The sequence below is a fragment of the Neophocaena asiaeorientalis genome, unplaced genomic scaffold (assembly GCF_003031525.2).
Source record: "Neophocaena asiaeorientalis asiaeorientalis breed wild unplaced genomic scaffold, Neophocaena_asiaeorientalis_V1.1 scaffold364, whole genome shotgun sequence".
NCBI classification, from domain to species: domain Eukaryota; kingdom Metazoa; phylum Chordata; class Mammalia; order Artiodactyla; family Phocoenidae; genus Neophocaena; species Neophocaena asiaeorientalis.
Genome location: NW_020172457.1, coordinates 752,495 through 772,961, shown reverse-complemented (window position 1 = coordinate 772,961; position 20,467 = coordinate 752,495). Strand labels below are relative to the sequence as shown.

The window sequence follows — 20,467 nt, the reverse complement described above, 5'->3', positions numbered from 1 at the left end:
AGAGCGATAAATTATTATGGTGCCAATTTTCATAAAATATTGACTATGTTACATGGGAAAATATCTGGTGAGTTATGGATTTTAGGTCTGTTCTGATCTTGTGTTATTATACTGGGAAACTAAACATTCATATTTCAATTCCAGAATATGAAATATCTATGCTGAACCAAATGTCATGGCTGATGAAGACTGCCTCAATAGAACTAAGGGTGACTTCTCTGAATCGCCAACGGTCGCACACCCAGAGGCTCCTTCACCTCCTACTGGATGACATGCCAGTGAAACCATACTCAGGTGAACATGTGTTGGCGTTAGTATTGTTATGCTGCTGACTGGTCTGTGTGAATGCAAGCACAAATCTGAACCTTACGGTTAGTATGTGATTGTAGGCCAAACAAGTTCTTTCTGCCTTTAGAATTCTTTTCCTTAAAACACAAAATCACCCATAATTGCAATTTTATTGTTGTTTGGAGCATTCACATTTTGCTGTATTCATAGACACAGATACACAGTGGAGTTTGTCACACTGAGCCAGCATGACCCAAGATATTCTAATACGTATTTTACATGCAAATTAAGCATACGCTTTTCTAGTCATCTCACTGGCATGGTTGGGTCCTGCCTCTCTTGGAGTTCTGATTATGCTCTGTACAATTGTGAAGTGGATCTCAGAGACGGAAAGAGTTAGATGAATGTTGTTGATAAGTCCTCATCATCTTTGCATTTTAATTATCCGTTTGCAAGGGGCTCTTTGACCTAGAAACAGTGACTTAGAAATAAAATACCTTATGTTTGTTATTTCCAAATAAATTTTATAAGTGTGTTGTTCTTTTTCTGATTTTTATTACTGATGCTCCCAACAGATGGGGAAGGAGGAATAGAAGATGAAAATCGGTCTGTCTCTGGGTTCCTGCACTTTGATACTACTACAAAAGGTAAAGCCCTTTGAATTTGTAATAAATTTGTAGATACGTATATATTAAATTGCATAAAATCTCAAGAGGTAATTAATGCCTGCATCTGCAAATTCTGAACTGATGTAGAAAAGCTATATAAAGGATTGTTTGTCATCAAAAAAATTTTTTTTATAACTAAGATGATAGTATGGGAAAACAATATTTTTGCGAATGAATGTATTAGAAATGAAATCCAATTTAGATTTCAACACAGTCTTCAATTTCCAGACTGATGTCCTTTCTGAACATAGTGCTGCCTTAGAGGGTGAGCTGAGTACGGTGGTTAGCTCTTCTCTTCAGTGTCCCAAGTGAAATAGAACTACTTTTTATTATTTCTAGTACGTCGAAAAATTCTCAGTATTCTCGACTCCATTGACTTCAGTCAGGAGATCCCCGAGCCTTTGCAATTGGATTTCTTTGATCGGGCCCAGATTGAACAAGTTATTGCTAACTGTGAACACAAGAATTTACGGGGACAGACAGTCTGCAATGTCAAGGTGAGCGTTGCTTTAGAGCATGTGCGGTATCAAGTGGTTCAGACTTTGAGTCGTTAAGGAAAAAATAACTTTTTATTTTCTAATAGAGATATTGGTTTATTGGACTGGTTTTCACTTTTCAAACAGTCAGGAAAGAAAACTGAATAGGCCACACTAATTTTGCCTCTATAAAAGGTTCCCTATCACCTACCTCTTAGTAGTCATGCTACCCAGCTATCACAATGGAGTGGTTTTACCCATTTAACTCTCTACCAGGTAAATGGTAATCACCTCACTAGTAGGAAGAAGCTATCCCGTGCAGTTCCACTAACTTTCCTGCCATAGACGCTCTTTGGTATCACTCTCCGGCATGTGAGGGATATACTGTTTTTGACAGAAACTTGGACAGTGCCACTATTAGATTATATATAAAGGTATCTGAAACTTTTCCGTCTAGGGCAGTTTAGAGTAATTGCTAGGTTATTGTTCTACCAGTGTCTGAAATGGTCTTATTTTTCTCTCATTTCTCAATTATATAGCTTCTTCATAGAGTTCTTGTAGCCGAAGTAAATGCCCTTCAGGGTATGGCAGCCATAGGACAGAGACCTCTACTAATGGAGGTAAGCCCTGTTGAATATATGTTAGTTTTAACCTTTTAACTACTTAACTACTTAAATTGCCAGTTAGAAGACAAAACAGTGAATTGACTTCTAGTTCATTATTAGTAAACTACTTAGAAGTTAAATTTTAATTGTATCTTTCACTTTTGACTTTGTGAAATTTTAATTGTATCTTTCACTTTTGACTTTGTGACTGTTAAAAGCTGAACTGAAGTTAATGTCTGGATGCCAGAAGAAATAACATCTTTTCTGCTAAGTTAGTTGAGGATTTTGTAACCTTTTCATATTGTGTAATAGAGTTCACTTGCTCCCTATCAGCGAGGAAGGAGTCATTTGTCACCACAAATGGGGAGATTCGGGTCAGAGAGCAGGTGGGAAGAACCACATTCATGGAAACACAGTTGGTGAGGTCAAAGCAAGAGGCAAAGAAATAAAAGACACATCAAGGAAACATGCCATTGAACTTGGGTTTTAGGGAACTCTAGTGTTCCAGAGTAAGTATAACTAGACAGTTGCAAGAAAAAAGAAGATGGGGTTAAAAACTCATTTCCACACACATCACCTCTGCCCTCTGCCTTACACATGCGCACGTGCGTGCACATACACACACAGCCTTATTTATTATTTTTCATAGCTCTGGCTACCAGTATAATGTGAAAAGTTATCTGCTGACTTGCAAGCATGTGGGAGGTTTCCGGAGTATTCTATAAATGTTTTCGGATTAACTGACAGTGTTAAAAATAGGAACCTGTTGGTTAAAAGACGTTATTTGCCTGTGTGTTAACCTTGCAATTCAATTTCTGCGGCTTTAGGAGATCAGCACTATACTTCAGTACGTGGTAGGAAGAAACAAATTGTTGCAGTGTCTTCATGCAAAACGGCATGCTCTGGAGTCATGGAGGCAGCTGGTAGAGATTATACTGACAGCTTGCCCTCAGGACCTCATTCAGGCAGAGGATCGACAGCTGATTATTCGTGATATTTTACAAGATGTGCATGATAAGGTGACATGCTTCATAAGTTACTTTATACTGCCAAATGAATATTTATATCATTTAAACATATAGGTTGCCACTCTTTTTTTCCCATTTGGAGTAAACAGAGTTGTGCAATGCCAGTGTTAAGACTTTTCTTGAGAAAAGGTATTAACTCTGTACAGTAATGGTTCTCAACCAGAGTGTGTATCAGAATTTTCTAGGAAGCTTTTAAGAAATCTACATGACACATCTTACCCTAGACCTACTGAATGGGAGACTCTAGTGGTGAGGCCATTATGTTAATTTCCATGAAAAACCTCTAGGGAATTCTGATAGGGCTCCCTTCTGGTTAAGAACATGTTACCCAGCATTCTATTTAAATTTCTTTTTGTGTATTAGCTTCTACTGTCTTTGAACAATACAATTCCATTCTTATATTCTTATGGTAATTGAAAAGCTAAATGTATAAGACATGTTAATGACTGTAGCTGAAAGCAGGGTGCTCACTCTGATTTGTCTTTCTGCTTTAAGATACTGGATGATGAAGCAGCACAGGAGTTAATGCCAGTGGTAGCAGGTGCTGTGTTCACCCTGACCGCTCACCTAAGCCAAGCCGTTCGCACAGAACAGAAGCAACCAGTAGTCTTGGGACCCGGAGAGGCTCATTATGCTTTTGTGCTTGATAACTCTTTCACCTCACCTCCGCCTGCAGAGAATGCAGTGGTGGGGTTTGCTTCTATTGGAGATTCTTCACTTCATATCATATTGAAGAAACTGTTAGACTTCATTTTGAAGACAGGTTTTTTCATCTAAATTTTCTATAACTTACAACTTCTGTATTTGTTTTAACTTCATTTGAAAAAAGGTTTTTACGCTACCATATTTTCCTAGGTGGCGGATTCCAGCGAGTGAGGACACACCTGTATGGCTCTCTGCTTTATTACTTACAGATTGCCCAGAGACCGGATGAACCAGACACCTTAGAAGCAGGTAGAATTAGATTTCTGTCTTTTCTGTGTTTAGAGATTGGTTACTTTAAATTTAAAAAAAAAATCACCTTTTCATCTTTTGGCTCAGCAAAGCTATAATAAATGAGTCTTTATGGAATCAAAGTGCTTGCTCTAAAGTCAAGGAAGAATGTTTAGTTTTCTAAAATTGTGACAATAGTACAAAAGTAATGTAAGCGCAGACCCTCAAATACTACTTTAGCTTATATATTTTTGTAACTCCCACTCACCTCTGGTCCCATTGAACAATACATACAGTACATATCTTTTAAAATAGCTTTGTTATTCCATAGTATAGAAGTACCATTTGTTTAACCATTTGCCTTATTCATAAGTGTTTAAATTGTTTCTAATTTTTTACTATCACAAAAAAGCTGCATCAAATATTCTTTTATATGCCTATATATTTCTCAAGAAGGATACTTCATGGTGGAATTTCCATGTGAAAGAGGGTGCACGTTTTTATTTTAATAGATTCTACCAAATGGCCTTCTACCAGTTTAAATTCTCATCAGTAGTATACATATGTCTTTTTGTACTAATGTGAAGTTTTTCTTGGATAAATTCCAAGGAGTAGAATTTCTTGGTCAAAGATCTGTGTATTTAAAACAATGATAAATCAACTTTGTAAACTATAGTTATCTTTTTTTGGCTGTACCGCTCAGCTTTGGGGATCTTAGTTCCCCAACCAGGGACTGAACCCAGGCCCTTGGCAGGGAGAGCACGGAGTCCTAACTACTGGACTGCCAAAGAATTCCCATATAGTTAGCATTTTTAAATAAGAGTTAATAATATGGATTCTTTCATTGCCAAATGTGAAAAATGTTTTTAACTATTCAGGAGACCAGCGTATAATACTCTTTGCCAGAGTTACTCTGCTATTTAAGAACTTGTCATAAGTACCTTCTCATAATGGGCTCCTTGTGCTTTCTGAGAACCTTAATGAGTATTTGTTATTTTGTTTTTTTTTTTTTTTTATCCGTTTTTTTTGTTGTTGTTGTTTCTTTTTTTTTGCGGTACGCGGGCCTCTCACTGTTGTGGCCTCTCCCGTTGCGGAGCAACAGGCTCCGGACGCGCAGGCCCAGCGGCCATGGCTCACGGGCACAGCCGCTCCGCGGCATGTGGGATCTTCCCAGAGCGGGGCACGAACCCGTGTCCCCTGCATCGGCAGGCGGACTCTCAACCACTGCGCCACCAGGGAAGCCCTATTTTGTTTTTTTATAAATTTATTTATCTGTTTTTGGCTGCGTTGGGCCTTTGTTGCTGCGCGTGGGCTTTCTCTAGTTGTGGCAAGCGGGGGGCTACTCTTTTTCGCAGTGTGTGGGCTTCTCATTGCGGTGGCTTCTCTTGTTGCGGAGCACGGGCTCTAGGCACGTGGGCTTCAGTAGTTGTGGCACGCGGGCTCTAGAGCACAGGTTCAGTAGTTGTGGTGCACAGGTTTAGTTGTTCCGTGGCATGTGGTATCTTCCCGGACCAGGGCTCGAACCCGTGTCCCCTGCATTGGCAGGCAGATTCTTAACCACTGCGCCACCAGGGAAGTCCTGAACACAGATTCTTAAAAACCACTCTGTGTGTAAGACTTAGATTATCTCATATTATTCATTACTGGCTATATATTTTTGTATAATATCTCTCTTAGAATGTAATAATAGCCAAATGATGTATTTATAGGAATTTCCTACCAGCATAAATAATACACAAAAATATTTTTAAGGTCGTTAAAAATAATAGTTCAGAGAAACTTTTTAAAGAAGTAGGATCTTTTTTTAAGAGAGATAATCTGCCAATACACCTCCCCCATTTTCCTCTTGACTAAAAAAAGTTTTTAACGTTGTATTTAGTTGAATTGGCAAAAATCACCACTTAACCACTAGGTGGAGCTCTACAACGTGCTTTATAAGAAGTCATTATCAAGATGCGGTAAAAGCAGTGTGACCATAAAAGAAGATTCTCCTTTTTTTAAAAAAAAATCTGTTATCTTTTTATTATTATTATTATTTATTTTTCTTATTTTGGTTGTTCCGGGTCTTAGTTGTGGCTCGCCAGCTCCTTAGTTGTGGCATGCATGTGGGATCTGGTTCCCTGACCAGAGATCGAACCCGGGCCCCCTGCACCGGGAGCGTGGAGTCTTAACCACTGTGCCACCAGGGAAGTCCCTCTCCTTTGTTTTTAATTTTCAAATGATCTATTTTTAGAGCAATTTTATCCCTTAAGTAGCTTTTTTTTCTTAGTCGTAATTACTGCTTATTTTGACTTGTTTTAGATAGATAGCAAAGTACTTTATTCCCTAGATACTAGTGTTTTTAATTTTCAAATTAGAAATATTATATTTAATAAATATTTATTGAGCACATACTTTTGTGCTAGTGTACCTATTTTCTGTTGTTTTAAAACAAAAACTGAATTTTTAATGTTTATATACTTATTTTTTCATACCACTTTTTCTTTATTTTTACATAAACATATGTACTGAATACTGGGCAGCCATTTTCCCTGTTTGGTATAAAAAGAATCTGACTTAGAGAGGCTAAGTGACTTGCTTCTTTTTGACAGATCTGAGAATTAGAATTCAGTATCAGCAATGTATTTGTAGCTCATATCACAAATGACTAATTTCTAATAAATAAAGAGCATCTACAAATCAATAACCCAACAGAAAAATGGGCAAAGGATATGAGCAGTTTAGGGAAAAGGAAATTCAAATGTCTCTTAAGCATATAGTTAATTTTCTGAAAATCCATATGGGTGGATCCTATCACTTTGAGCTGGCAATGCAGTAGATCTGGGGAGGAACCAAAGCATATATTGGGTTGGCCCAAAAGTTCATTTGGGTTTTTCTGTAAGATGATACGGAAAAACCCAAATGAACCTTTTGGCCAACCCAATATTTTTTCTGATAAAATTATTTGGAGGGTCTTACATGTTTCCTTAATTAAGAACAGTGTAGTTCAAATCTGACATTGTTTTTGCATATGTAATTCCTGGGGCTTAGTTGACAGCCATTGACATCACAAATATCTCTCTTTGTATTTTTTTCACCTTTTTATTCTCTCTCTTTTCTACCAGTGACCACTAGAAAGAAAAAGTGGATAATTTGACCAGAGCCTAAATGTTTAATGTGAACCCCAATTATTATGTTCTTAATTTCTCTATTGATCTGTTCCTTAAGCTCTGGTATTATAAAAATATTTCACATTTAAAAACAGATTGATAATGACAAAGATATATACTTTTCAGCATATTTTTAATCAGATTAATGTTTTCAATAAATGTTTATAAAGCCAACCTATAAAGTTATGCTAACACCTCAGTGTAGAGGATATAGTGCATCCTCCTTAATTTTATTTCTGTGAGATTAGCCCTGTTTGTATGTTTTGTTGTAATTTCAGTAAAATGGATTATATTGTTTTTAAAACAGATTCATTTTTAACTTTCTATTTTCTAGGAGCTTATCATTCAACTTTAATTTATAGTTGATTGATATAGCTGTATGGAAGATGTCAGTTAGAATTTTTAATTTAAAAATTTTTTGAATTGTAATTTTAAGTACTCTTTTTTGAAAAAAAAATTTTTTTTGAATTGTAATTTTAAGTACTTTTATTATAAGTTTTTTTCATATGTTCTATTTTCTTCTAAACTGGCTTTTCTTTTTAAGTTTGACGAGTTAATGGTACTCGGTAGTATCTTTTATTTATAAATAAGAATTAGGAATTATAATAAGAATGAAGAATTTTCTGCTCTGCTCATAATTCTTCTGGGCTATTGCGACTTCTGATCAAGAATATTCCTTTTGTTCTTTGTTTATTAAACCGTAATATCCAATCATCTTTTTAAAAGAGATTAGAAAAGATAATCTCTTGCCATTATTAAATTTTTTAGGATTCTATCATGAGATTTTCAGTTTTTATGGTCTAGGTGTTAGTATGATCTAGAATTATAGTACAAGTACACCTCTGATTTTAGTCATAAAGTAGTGGGACTAAAAGGATTTCATAGAGCATCTTGCCTGTTGTTAACTCCGTTCTTGTGAATCTGACTCCAATAAGTGACTTAAAAATACAGTACCAGGGGCTTCCCAGGTGGCACAGTGGTTGAGAGCCTGCCGATGCAGGGGACACGGGTTCGTGTCCTGGTCCGGGAAGATACCACATGCCGCGGAGTGGCTGGGCCCGTGAGCCATGGCTGCTGAGCCTGTGCGTCCGGAGCCTGTGCGTCCGGAGCCTGTGCTCCGCAACGGGAGAGGCCACAACAGTGAGAGGCCCGCATACCGCAAAAAAAACAAAACAAAACAATATCAGCTACAGGAATTCCCTGGCAGTCCAGTGGTTAGGACGCCGCACTTTCACTGCTGAGGGCGTGGGTTCCATCCCTGGTCGGGGAACTAAGATCCTGCATGCTGTGTAGTGTGGCCAAAAAATAAAAATAAAAAAAAAATTAAAATACCAGCTGAGGCTATATATATGTGTGTAGTGGGTGCAGGCTTTATGCTTGATGTGAATTTAGATGTACATTTCTCACCACTCCTTTTATTTTTTTTACAACCCGAGTCAGGTCCTAGAACCTTAGAACCTGGCTAAAAATTCATAATCAGATATTTTAAAAATATCTTTTAGGGCTTCGCTGGTGGCGCAGTGGTTGAGAGTCCACCTGCCAATGCAGGGGACACGGGTTCGTGCCCCGGTCCGGGAAGATCCCACATGCCGCGGAGTGGCTAGGCCTGTGAGCCATGGCCGCTGAGCCTGTGCGTCCAGAGCCTGTGCTCCGCAACGGGAGAGGCCACAGCAGTGAGAGGCCCGCGTACTGAAAAAAAAAAAAAAATCTTGTAGCTTTTATTTTTTTTATTTAAAAATAAATATTGATTATAGGAAATTTAGAACACACTAATAAACAAAAGGAAAAGTCACACATTTTACCTTCTAAGATAATTATCACGACATTTTGGTTATAGCCAGCCATCTTTTTTTATTGATTTAAATCTTCCCTTTTCTCTCTATTTAGTAATTTATCAGCTTTTCCTGCCTTATTAAGTAACATTTTTAATACCTGTATAGATTTTGCCACTTATGGATATACCATAATTTATTTAGCCTACCCATTTTTAGACATTTAGATTATTTCCCCTTTTTACAATACAAACAAAAATCAGTAATAATTTGGTGGTTGATTATTTTTAGTTGTTCCAGGAAGCAGGAAACATTAATTGGGTTCTTGCTTTCATAAAATCTTTTATCCTAGTAAAAATGGCAATATATGTGTTTATAAAACAATAAGCCTTAAATTGGATGATATAGACCAGATGCCAGCAAGCCTTTTCTGTACAGGGCCAGATAATAACTAATTCAGACTTTGCAAGCCATATGTTCTCTGTTGCAACTACTCAACTCTGCCATTATTGTGCAAAAGAAGCCAGAGACGTATGTTATGTTGCATTAAAATTTTATTTACAAAAACAAGTGGGAGATCACATTTTTCCCACAAGCCTTAGTTTGCCAACCCCAAGTATAAATTACAAGTTTTATAAGAGTTAAGAAGAGAAAGGAAATTAAGAGTTTTGCTGGACTCTTCTGGTGGGGTTGCATTTACATAAGAATGTTTGAACTAAGGAATTCATGGCTAAAAAATGTTAAACCTATAAAGTGGTGGCTTTCAGACTTTTGTCCAAAGCCCTTATTCAGATAATTTTGTGGCAGTCCTATGCATAAAACAGAAGAGGAGATGCCATAGCTCTTCAGGCTGGGTTCCTGAAAACCCACCCACCATGGTACCCCACCCTGAGAGCATCTGGTGGCATCCCTGGAGCAAAGTTTCTAAACTTGCCTTTAAGCTGTCAATCAATCAGTAATTAATATTTGAGCTTCTACTATGTGCTAGACACTGTGCTAAATTCTGGAGAAACAGTGGTAGACAAGACAGAATCCCATTGTTAATAAGCTTACATTCGATGTGAGGAGACAGAGATACAAGCATGGAAACTAAAAAATAACATAATTTGAGTAAATCTGATAAATAAGTACTGTGGAGAAGATAAAATTGTACTGTGATATATTGTGTGTGGGGTGGGAGAAGGAGGGAGGCTGGGATGTAGTTGAGGAAGTGATATTTGATAGAGGCTGAAATGATGAAGAGGAGGCAGTCATGCTAAGATCTGGGGAAGAATATAAAGAACAGCTAGTGCAAAGATCCTGAGACTGAAGGAAGTGCTGAATTTGAGGGCTAGTGTGGTGGCAGCGTTGGGGTGGAGGTGGAGAGTGGAGGGAGGTGAAATAGAAGTAGATGGGACCAGGTGACCAAAGGAAGTGACACGGCTGAGAAAATAATCTCATACCCTGTTTTGACACTATTGGAAATTAACTATGACTAAAATAAAATCAGAGTAGTGGTAAAGATATTTTAGGGAAAAAATAAACAAACAAACAAAATTAAAAAAAAAAACTCTGAGGGTTTGACTGCTGCAAACTTTATAGTGGAATATAGGCCACCTTGTGTGTACTTTTTTTTTGTGGTACGCGGGCCTCTCACTGTTGTGGCCTCTCCCGTTGTGGAGCACAGGCTCTGGACGCACAGGCTCAGCGGCCATGGCTCACAGGCCTAGCCACTCCGCGGCATGTGGGAACTTCCCGGACCGGGGCACGAACCCTTGTCCCCTGGATCGGCAGGCGGACTCTCAACCACTGTGCCACCAGGGAAGCCCTTGTGTGTTATTTTTATTTTTCATGGTTAAACCTGCTTTGTTTTGCCCTCCATTCTGATCACCCTGTCTTGAGAATCTTTCCTCAGTTTAAAAACTGCTACCGTTGACATACATACACTACCAAATGTAAAATAGTTAGCTAGTGGGAAGCAGCTGCATAGCACAGGGAGATCAGCTTGATGCTTTGTGACCACCTAGAGGGGTGGGATAGGGAGGGTGGGAGGGAGACGCAGGAGGGAGGGGATATGGGGATATATGTATACGTATAGCCGATTGACTTTGTTATACGGCAGCAACTAACGCACCAGTGTAAAGCAATTATACTCCAATAAAGATGTTAAAAAAAAACCTGCTACCATGTGCTAGTTGGGGAAAAGTCATAAGATTAGTTTCAAATACAGATTATTGCTTTATGTAGTGTATTTATGAAACTTTTCTAAAAGGTTTACAGGAATCTATGTAAAGCATATGATCCTATCTTTATCAGTGTTCCTTGAATTAAATTAAATTTAATTAATTTAAATTATCTTCATAATGAGTATACCTTTTCTTTTTAATAAATATTTCAATTAAAAAATATAAAAGAATAAAATATCTGTTTTTTGGAAGCAGATCTTTGTCTACTTTGTACCTGCTCCTTTGTAGCCAAATTCTCATAGATCTCAGTAAAAGATAAAACCAGATTGATTAGTGGAATAAATACAGGAATGTTTCTCCTGGGGTTTCATAGTTCATTTTGATTTCTTTAAGGATAGTTTATCCTTTTCCTAATACCATTGTTCTCAGTGTACATGCATGGCATAGTGCATTGTGTTCTTAAAGTTTACCTGCCTAGACTCATTGGTTGATGGGTCTTTGTGTGCAGGCAATAATGGAAGGATTTTTCTGTTGTCGTCATGTATGAGGTGTAATTACTCAGTTACCAAACTGCTTTGTGCTGGAGTGTTTTATATGTCTTCTATTGTAACCCTTTAGCCAAGAAAACCATGTGGGAAAGGCTGACCGCCCCTGAAGATGTGTTTAGTAAATTACAGCGAGAAAACATAGCCATCATTGAGAGCTATGGTGCTGCCCTCATGGAAGTGGTCTGTCGAGATGCTTGTGATGGTCATGAGATTGGAAGGGTACAGTAACTCCTGCTTAGTATTATAATTGGATAGATATTTTGACTTATTAAGGCATAAACTGGATCAGCTTTTCAAATGTATGTTATATATTGGGAATTATTTTCTGTAATATATTTTAGTGAATTTTCTTATTTACTATAATTTTGAATTTCTGTTTTGTTCACTCATATGTTTTGTTTACTTACGTTCAGAATCCTTTATTTGTTCAGACTGTACCCTGAACAGTCTGAATAATCTTTTATAAGCAGAATAATCTTTTTGCTAATTTTGAGATTTGCCTTACACTGGTAGAAATTAACCAGCAGAGATGCTGGTTAATCAAGATCTTGGCATAAGAGAATACTGGATACGTAGCTTTTATACTGAGTGTATCTTTCTCTGCTTTTTCAATGAGTATTTGCATTTATATGTCTTTAAAATATTATGTCATACTGGTGATAATACAGTGAGAAGATAATTCCCTGCTGGTGGAAAATTACATAGCGTTTGAATCATGTAGTACGCTCTCAATTATGTTAAAAAAATATTTGGGAAGACATAGAACAAAGTAATCTGTGTTTCTCAGATAATGTATTTTCTGTATAAGTTTTCTGTTTTCTACAAGGAGCATGTGAAACTTTACAATTAGGGGGGGGAAAAGCTATTTTTAAAAATCCCTTTCCTCCAGCAAGTAATGTTTAGATTTTGCTAAAATATATTTAATGCCATTATTTTAATGTGTTAGGTTTTGTTTCAGAAATGTAACTTTACCCTGAAATTTTTTCTTTTATTAATAAATCAAGATTCTGGATACATACATACATTTTTCTCAAAAAAAAAAAAGAGAGAATTGTATTGCAGGCAACCATTCTCCTTGTAAGAAAACTTTTAAACATTTCCAGATAAAGGGAGTTACTGTTGTTGATTTTGGTAGCCATCTCCACATTTTGGATTTTGATGTGTTCTTTCGTCAGATGCTGGCACTGGCTCTACTTGATCGGATTGTCTCCGTAGATAAGCAGCAGCAGTGGCTTCTGTATCTTTCTAACAGTGGCTATTTGAAGGTGCTTGTGGACAGCTTGGTAGAAGATGACCGTACTTTGCAGAGCTTACTCACTCCACAGCCTCCCCTTTTAAAAGCCCTTTATACATACGAATCCAAAATGGTAAGGCTTTATATTCACTTGAAGTTAGATCAACAGGTCACTTCCTCTTGAGGTTAAGGATATATTAAAGAAAATTAACGTGGCCTGCATTGTGCATGTTTCTATCATACGAACTGTAATCATTTCTAAGGAGTTTTAAATTTGGGCACATGTGCTAGAACTGTATCTTCTGAGCATGCCAAAGTTGAGTTGAAATGATCCTGAAAGGGTTAGTTGGGTACTGAGACTGCTGCTTACTCACTTCGATTGCTGGTGGTGGCAAAGCCGCATGACACCCAGTGGTCTATGAGGAGAAGAGTGAGCAAAAATGTCCTTCCGCAACGAAAATCAGACTGTTAGTTGCCTGTTGAAATTCCAATGTAGATGTGTTGCTTCTACTTTAAACACAGGATTTTTCGGTACAGTGTCTATAATTCATTTCCTTTCCTCCAAATCTGTTTTAATTTCTGTTTCCTCCTGCTTAAAAATACCACAAATGTCACAATAAGAGAAGCACTAAAGTCTTAGATTCTTCATTAATTCTGTTTTCCTTCCTTCATTCATTTATTCAACAAGTATTTATTAAATATCTGTTACATGCCAGGTATGGCACTAGGTAGTAGAGATACAGCTGTGAGCAAAACAATCTTCCCTGCCCTCCATAAGCCCACATGATGATTTAGTTGAATGCTTAATCCTTGCAAGGCGTATGTAGCACTTCAGATACATTGTGCCGTTTACTCCTCATAAAAATCCTATGGTTAAGGTGGTATAATATGCCCCTTCCTAGCTAGCTCAGAATTTCTCTTCACCGGTGATTACAGATCAGAAATGTGCTATGAGAAAGTCTCATTTTAATGTGAGACGCTTGGCTCTGATCTCTGTACTGATGATTTTTGTTTCATAACTTCTTAGGCATTTCTCACAAGAGTGGCCAAGATACAACAGGGCGCTTTAGAGCTGCTGAGGTCTGGGGTGATTGTGAGGCTGGCACAATGCCAAGTCTATGACATGCGCCCAGAAATGGACCCACAGGGGTAAGCATCCATATCAATTTATTTATTTTTTTTATGGTTTTTTTTAAAAATTTAATTTTATTCATTTTTTTTATATAGCAGGTTCTTATTAGTCATCTGTTTTATACACATCAGTGTATGCATGTCAATCCCAATTGCCCAATTCATCACACCACCATCCCCACCCCGTGCCGCTTTTTTTAAAGTTACCAGTAAAGGATTATTAAGGGAAAAAAAAAAATTTCAAACATAATTTTGCCGTTTATAATTCTGTTGGAGCAGTACTCTCATCTTGATGGTTTTGTTTGGTCATATACCCCTGCCATTAACTAATAAATGAAAGTTGCTAATAAGGGTAAAATTGGGTAGGGACCTAGTGCTTTCCATTTTAGAGCAGTAACATAAGAGGGAAATGGGAGAGCATTTTGTTAGACGTTTTTCTTCCCAACTTTATTGTTCTGTTTAGTAGAAGTACATGTTTTCAGTTATACTGGTCTTTTAAAGTATTGTAATAAAATTATAATTTGTTGTGGATTTTCTTTTCTTGATGACTTGAATAGTATTTTATATTTTTCTCATTTTAACATTTTACCAACTACTTGCTAATTTGAAAGCTTCAAGTGAAATTATTTTAAGTTTCAAACTTTCTAGCAGATTTCTCAGTTGACTTTGAATATAAATTTTTTCTTTTTTGTCTACATGGCTGCAGCATTGTTAGGGCCTATAGCATACCCTCCTACTGTTAAATAACAATTTAGGTCAGTTTGAGTAATTTTCCTCAAAAGATCCATTACCAAATTGTATGTTTGAGTTTTTCAGGCTTAACTATAGAAATATTTTACTTCTAGAAAAGAAAATTTTTTTAGTATAACTTTCTAAGGTTTTAAACACGAGAGTTATTACTTTCACCTTAGGTGAAGAGGATTGAGTAAATTGTATTCCTCAGTTCATGACACATTATTATTGCCTGCCTTTGGAAAGCCTTTCTGTTATTTCTTTTTATTTCCATATTCTGCTTTCATTCTCTTCTCTTCAACAGGCAACCATTTTTTTTGTTCAAAAATTTAAATAGAAATATTTACAATAAATAATAGTTTATTAATAGTGTTCTGAGACCTCATCTTAAAGGTTAAGTGATTTTACAATCTCATTTTAATTTTTAAAATCTTGTTTTATTTTATGTAATGGACAATGTAGATTCATTTTTGGCTTTGGGTGTACAAGAGGGAAATTTGGGGAGAGTAACTTTTGTTTCTGTCTGTTTCTCACATATAGTCTCTGTGGCCCAAGGGAATATTTAGAGTAGAATAAGTATGTTTGGGGAATTTTAGCACTGTCTTTTCAAGTTTATGCAATTATTCTTTACGAAGATTTTTTAAAATGCAGATTTTTTCACTAACTGTACCTCTGGGATACAGAGTCCTCATTAGTAGCTTCACATCTTAATTAGCCACCTGTGATTGTTTGCCGTGGAGATGGTCGGGGACTGTTTTAACTGTTGGACTGTTGCTCTCTCCTTGTTCACTGGATGCAAATCAAGCATGTTTGGCCTGAGAGATGCCCCAGTGTTCATCCCTACTCCAGTGGACCGATACCGCCAGATTCTGCTTCCAGCTCTCCGCTTGTGCCAGGTCATCCTCACGTCTAGTATGGCCCAGCACTTGCAGGCAGCAGGGCAGGTAAGAGGAATCCTTAGTGTAGAAATCATCAAGTGCAAAATCTTTATTTTACAAATGCAGAAGCCCTAGGCATAGAACGCTTAACGTGAATTTACCTTAACCGTTCTGTTTGTGGCAGAGCTGGGTATTGAAAATAGACCCCTTGCACTTTGCTCTGAACTTTATTGGTCTGTTTTTGTACTCTTGTTTGAATGAAACACCACAGCTAATTAATAGAATAATGAGATAGAAGGCAAGAGATCTAAATTTGTTGTTGTGCAAAAGGAAGCACTTATTGTCATAGAAATAAGCTGTCTTCTAAAATGTAATTTAACCAGGTATTTATTAGAGAATGCTGTTCCTTTATTAGACTTTGCAGAAAATACAAAAGATAGATGATGATGCCACATTTAGTTGTGATGTTTAAAGAATGAGTAATTTAAATAAGTGAGTTTCTAATAAAATATTTTTCCTTCAAACACCATAAATTAGTTTTATTTTCACTGCTTTTCAGTGAAATCTTCAAAAATATGTTTGTTTCTTAGACTAATAATGCAATATACAATTTAACCTTTTACTGATTAATTATGCTTATCACTAAGAATCTGCAGTTTTTTATTGTGTTGCTCTATAATTATGATACCCTCAGGAATTAGGACACATCCTAATAATTTATGGTGATTTTATCTGCTTTCCCTGCCATCAGTCTTCAGGCATACCTTCCCAAGATAGAATGCTGCTGTTTCTAGTGTGCTACCTGATTTTATATTGTGTTAGTCTAAGTGACATTCTACCCCTTTCATATGCGGCCTTTGACTCAGTTCTTTAACACTCAAAAACTTTGTCTTCTACTTTCTCGAGATTAAGGTTTTTTAGAAGAAGTGGGACATTGTGATACAAGGCCAGTCTTATACTGAGCATAGTGGAATTACTTGAGTAGGTTCTTTAAAAAATACAGATTACTGAGTTTCATGTCCAACAGTGATGGACAACAATGTCCAACAATGTCCAACATGTCCAACAATGTCCAACATGTCCAACAATGATGGCCAGGAATTTGTATTAAAAAATAAAAGTGGCACAGTTCCTGAGAGATTCAAATGTTCAGCCAGTTGTGGTGTAGTCCCTGCCTTCAGGGAATCTATAATCCAGTTAAGAAGATGTTGGAATGTGAAAATGAGTAGAGTCTTCTATGGTGGTACACTGTAAAATGCTAAGGTGAAAGGGCAGAGTTTAGAGGTCAAGATTTGTATCTCATTTATTTTCATCATATCAAAAGGAGAGTTAGACAAAAGCTTTTATGTGATTGTCCCCATGTCACACTAGTCAGACTTTCACAGAGCAAACTTGAATTCAGTAAGTCATTTTTTAAAAATAAATTTATTTATTTTTGGCTGCATTGGGTCTTCGTTGCTGCGCGCAGGCTTTCTGTAGTTGCGGTGAGCGGGGGCTACTCTTCGTTGTTGCAGTGTGTGGGCTTCTCATTGCAGTGGCTTCTCGTTGCAGAGCACGGGCTCTAGGCGCATGGGCTTCAGCAGTTGTGGCACGTGGGCTCAGTATCTGTGGCTCGTGGGCCCTAGAGCGCAGGCTTAGTAGTTGTGGCGCACAGGCTTAGTCACTCTGCGGCATGTGGGATCTTCCCGGACCAGGGCTCGAACTCATGTCCCCTGCATTGGCAGGCGGATTCTTAACTACTGAGTCACCAGGGAAGTCCCAGTAAGTCATTTCTGAACACACTCATTTTAAATTCATGTTCTAGTTCCATTTAGACAAAAATAAAAAAAAATAGGGGTCAAATAATAGTTTTCATACAGTAGTTCCAAGTTATATTATACTCTTCTATAGTAGCTTCTAAATGTATTAATCTCTAAACTTTGAAATAATCCTTATCTTTAGCTTTCTTACGAAATTTAGTTAGATGTTTGCTTCTTGAAGAAATAAACTACGTAAATGCAAAAGACAACTGCTTATCTAATATTCTTCATCACATTAAATTACTTGCTTCAATGTTATTAAACAGATGGATATAAATTTATAATACAATTTTCTACTCTTCCACCTCTGTTTTTCCATTTCCCCTCCTTTTCTTCGTCTTAGGTGTTGCAGTTTCTCATTTCTCATTCTGACACCATACAAGCAATCCTGCGCTGTCAGGATGTTAGTGCTGGGTCTTTGCAGGAACTGGCTCTGCTGACAGGAATTATAAGTAAAGCAGCACTTCCTGGTGAGTTGATTATGTTGAATGGATTTTTACCAGTGCTTTACAGACTGACATACACTTAATAGAATGAGGTTATTATTACTTTGCAGCTATATATGACTTATTTGAAATTGGAACTAACAGAATTAACTGCCTTTTTTAAAAAAAATTATTGTTATTTATTTCATTTTTGGCTTCGTCGGGTCTTAGTCGAGGCACGCGGGATCTTTGTTGCGGTATGTGGGATCCTCTGCTGCGGCATGTGGGCTTAGTTGCCCCGCGGCATGTGGGATCTTAGTTCCCCGACCAGCGACTGAAGCTGCGTCCCTTGCATCGGAAGGTGGATTTTTAACCACTGGACCACCAGGGAAGTCCCCTTAACTGCCTTTATTTGAAGTAATATGTTTATAAAAGTGATATATGGTCAGTATAAAAAATTCAAAAAGTTCAAGAAAATAATTAACACTCAAATCCCACTATCTAGAAATTATCAAATGTTAACATAGATAAGTAGCTTTTCAAACATTGCTCTATGTAGATGTATGTATTGGTGCGGGGGAGGGGCGGTGGAGAGAAACAGACATACAGAGGTACTTTACGAGAATGGGATATCTTTTACATTCAGTTTTAGAAAACAGCTATTTAATTTTACGTGAACTTTACAGATGAAAAACTAATTGAAGAGAAACTGAAGACATTGATGAATTCCAGACAAATGTTTCTTTACTACAAGTGTACAAGAGATATTAGTTCTTAAAAGATCATTATGATTAAGAAGAAAAAAAGATTATGATAAACTACTAAGATATTTTGGTCATTAAAAAAATTTTTTTTTACTACGTATACATTTTAGACAGGGGGCTTCCCTGGTGGCGCAGTGGTTGAGAGTCCGCCTGCCAATGCAGGGGACACGGGTTCGTGCCCCGGTCCGGGAGGATCCCACATCCCGCGGAGCGGCTGGGCCCGTGAGCCACGGCCGCTGAACCTGCGCGTCCGGAGTCTGTTCTTCGCAACGGGAGAGGCCACAACAGTGAGAGGCCCACATATGGCAAAAAAAAAAAAAAAATTTAGACAGAATCAACTAACTCCTGATGTGAAAGATGAAGTAATGAGTTATTTTACACTTCTTCTTCCACCCTCATGTTGTTTGCTTGTATTATTTTTACTTTATCAAGTAAATATCATTTATATTCAGTCTTGTAACCATAATAACTTCAGCTATTTAGTTATACTTGTATATTTACATGGATTCACAGAAAAACACCAATTCTTTTTTTTCCTCCTATAGCTTCACCATTTCTGAGTTCTTTCTTTTGATTTATCTCTTGGTGTTTTTAATTTGTATTGAAGTCTCCTCCCCTAAGAAAAAGTATATAATCTTCCCTGAACTCTCTAATGTTTACAAACATCTAAAGGTTGCCTTTATTCTTGAATGAAAGCATGGCCTACTATTAATAATAATGTCATATTTTTTTTACAAATGAGGAAACTGAGGCACAGAGAGGTCAACTTGTCCAAAGTCACACAAATAATACTGTAGGGTTTTTCATGCAGTGTGGCTTCTGAGTCTGTGTGCTTAACTACTAGCCTATACTACCTCCATCTTTATATTGCTGTGGAGAAGTCTGAGGCCAACTTCTGTTTCTGCCCCAACACCCGCAATATTTTTTCCTCTCTGGGCATGCCTCAGTGCCTGAGCCCTTTGTGTTGGGAGGAGAGAGTTTGGAAGGGCAGAGTGCAGTGCATATTAAGGTACTTAGAGACTGTGCTCATTCTGTGGAGATCCCAGGGTCAACTCCACCCAGCCTTGGAGTGTCTTAGTCCTGTGTGCTTATTATGTTCATTTCCCCACTTCATTCCAGTGTCCTGAGATGATACCAAGACAGGCCACCCTTGCCTTTACTAAGGTCCCATAGTGCTATGTAGTGGTTCTTCTCCAAATGGTTTTTACCTTGGTTTCTCCTAATTACTTAATTTACTTAATCACCTGAATGTGCTTCTTCGCAAATTGTGGGGTCTCCATGAGAATTTGCAAGAGTTTGTTGGCTTATCTTCTTTTCTCTGTATTGCTTCTGAGGGGTGGGATGAGGGTCATGAGTTGAATTATGCTACTTACTCCCCTGGAATTTTCTTCATCTCCCCTTTTTTTTTCCCTTAAGCACCACCATGCTTTAGTATTTATGGTGTAAGTTGGCCCCTTTCCCTTTTTGGTGAATTTCATTTATTTGTAGGTTGATTATAGAAGGGACATTCTATGATACTACTTCATTCTGCCATCTTAATCCAGAAGTCCTGAGTTAGTACAGAGAGAATTTACCTTTTATCAGATCCTCTGGCAAGGTGATTTTATCGATGAATTTTCCTTTCGTTCCTTTTTTTTTTTGCGGTACACGGGCCTCTCACTGCTGTGGCCTCTCCCGTTGCGGAGCACAGGCTCCGGACGCGCAGGCTCAGCGGCCATGGCTCACGGGCCCAGCCGCTCCGCGGCATGTGGGATCTTCCCCGACCGGGGCACGAACCCGTGTCCCCTGCATCGGCAGGCGGACTCTCAACCACTGCGCCACCAGGGAAGTCCCCTTTCGTTACTTTTTAAAAATACTTGAAATATTCTGTAT

The 20,467-nt window shown here is 37.6% G+C and overlaps 1 protein-coding gene across 1 annotated transcript in view; it reads left to right on the top strand.

The window, feature by feature from the left end:
- Positions 1–20,467, top strand: part of NUP205 (nucleoporin 205) — an 81,642-nt gene that overhangs the window by 44,524 nt on the left and 16,651 nt on the right. The window contains exons 24-35 of the mRNA XM_024737986.1: positions 145–294; positions 864–935; positions 1,296–1,453; positions 1,972–2,052; positions 2,865–3,056; positions 3,561–3,828; positions 3,921–4,019; positions 11,703–11,851; positions 12,808–12,999; positions 13,894–14,015; positions 15,535–15,673; positions 17,750–17,876. Of these exons, the coding sequence (XP_024593754.1) occupies positions 145–294; positions 864–935; positions 1,296–1,453; positions 1,972–2,052; positions 2,865–3,056; positions 3,561–3,828; positions 3,921–4,019; positions 11,703–11,851; positions 12,808–12,999; positions 13,894–14,015; positions 15,535–15,673; positions 17,750–17,876 (1,749 nt within the window). The remainder of the gene's footprint in view (positions 1–144; positions 295–863; positions 936–1,295; positions 1,454–1,971; positions 2,053–2,864; positions 3,057–3,560; positions 3,829–3,920; positions 4,020–11,702; positions 11,852–12,807; positions 13,000–13,893; positions 14,016–15,534; positions 15,674–17,749; positions 17,877–20,467) is intronic.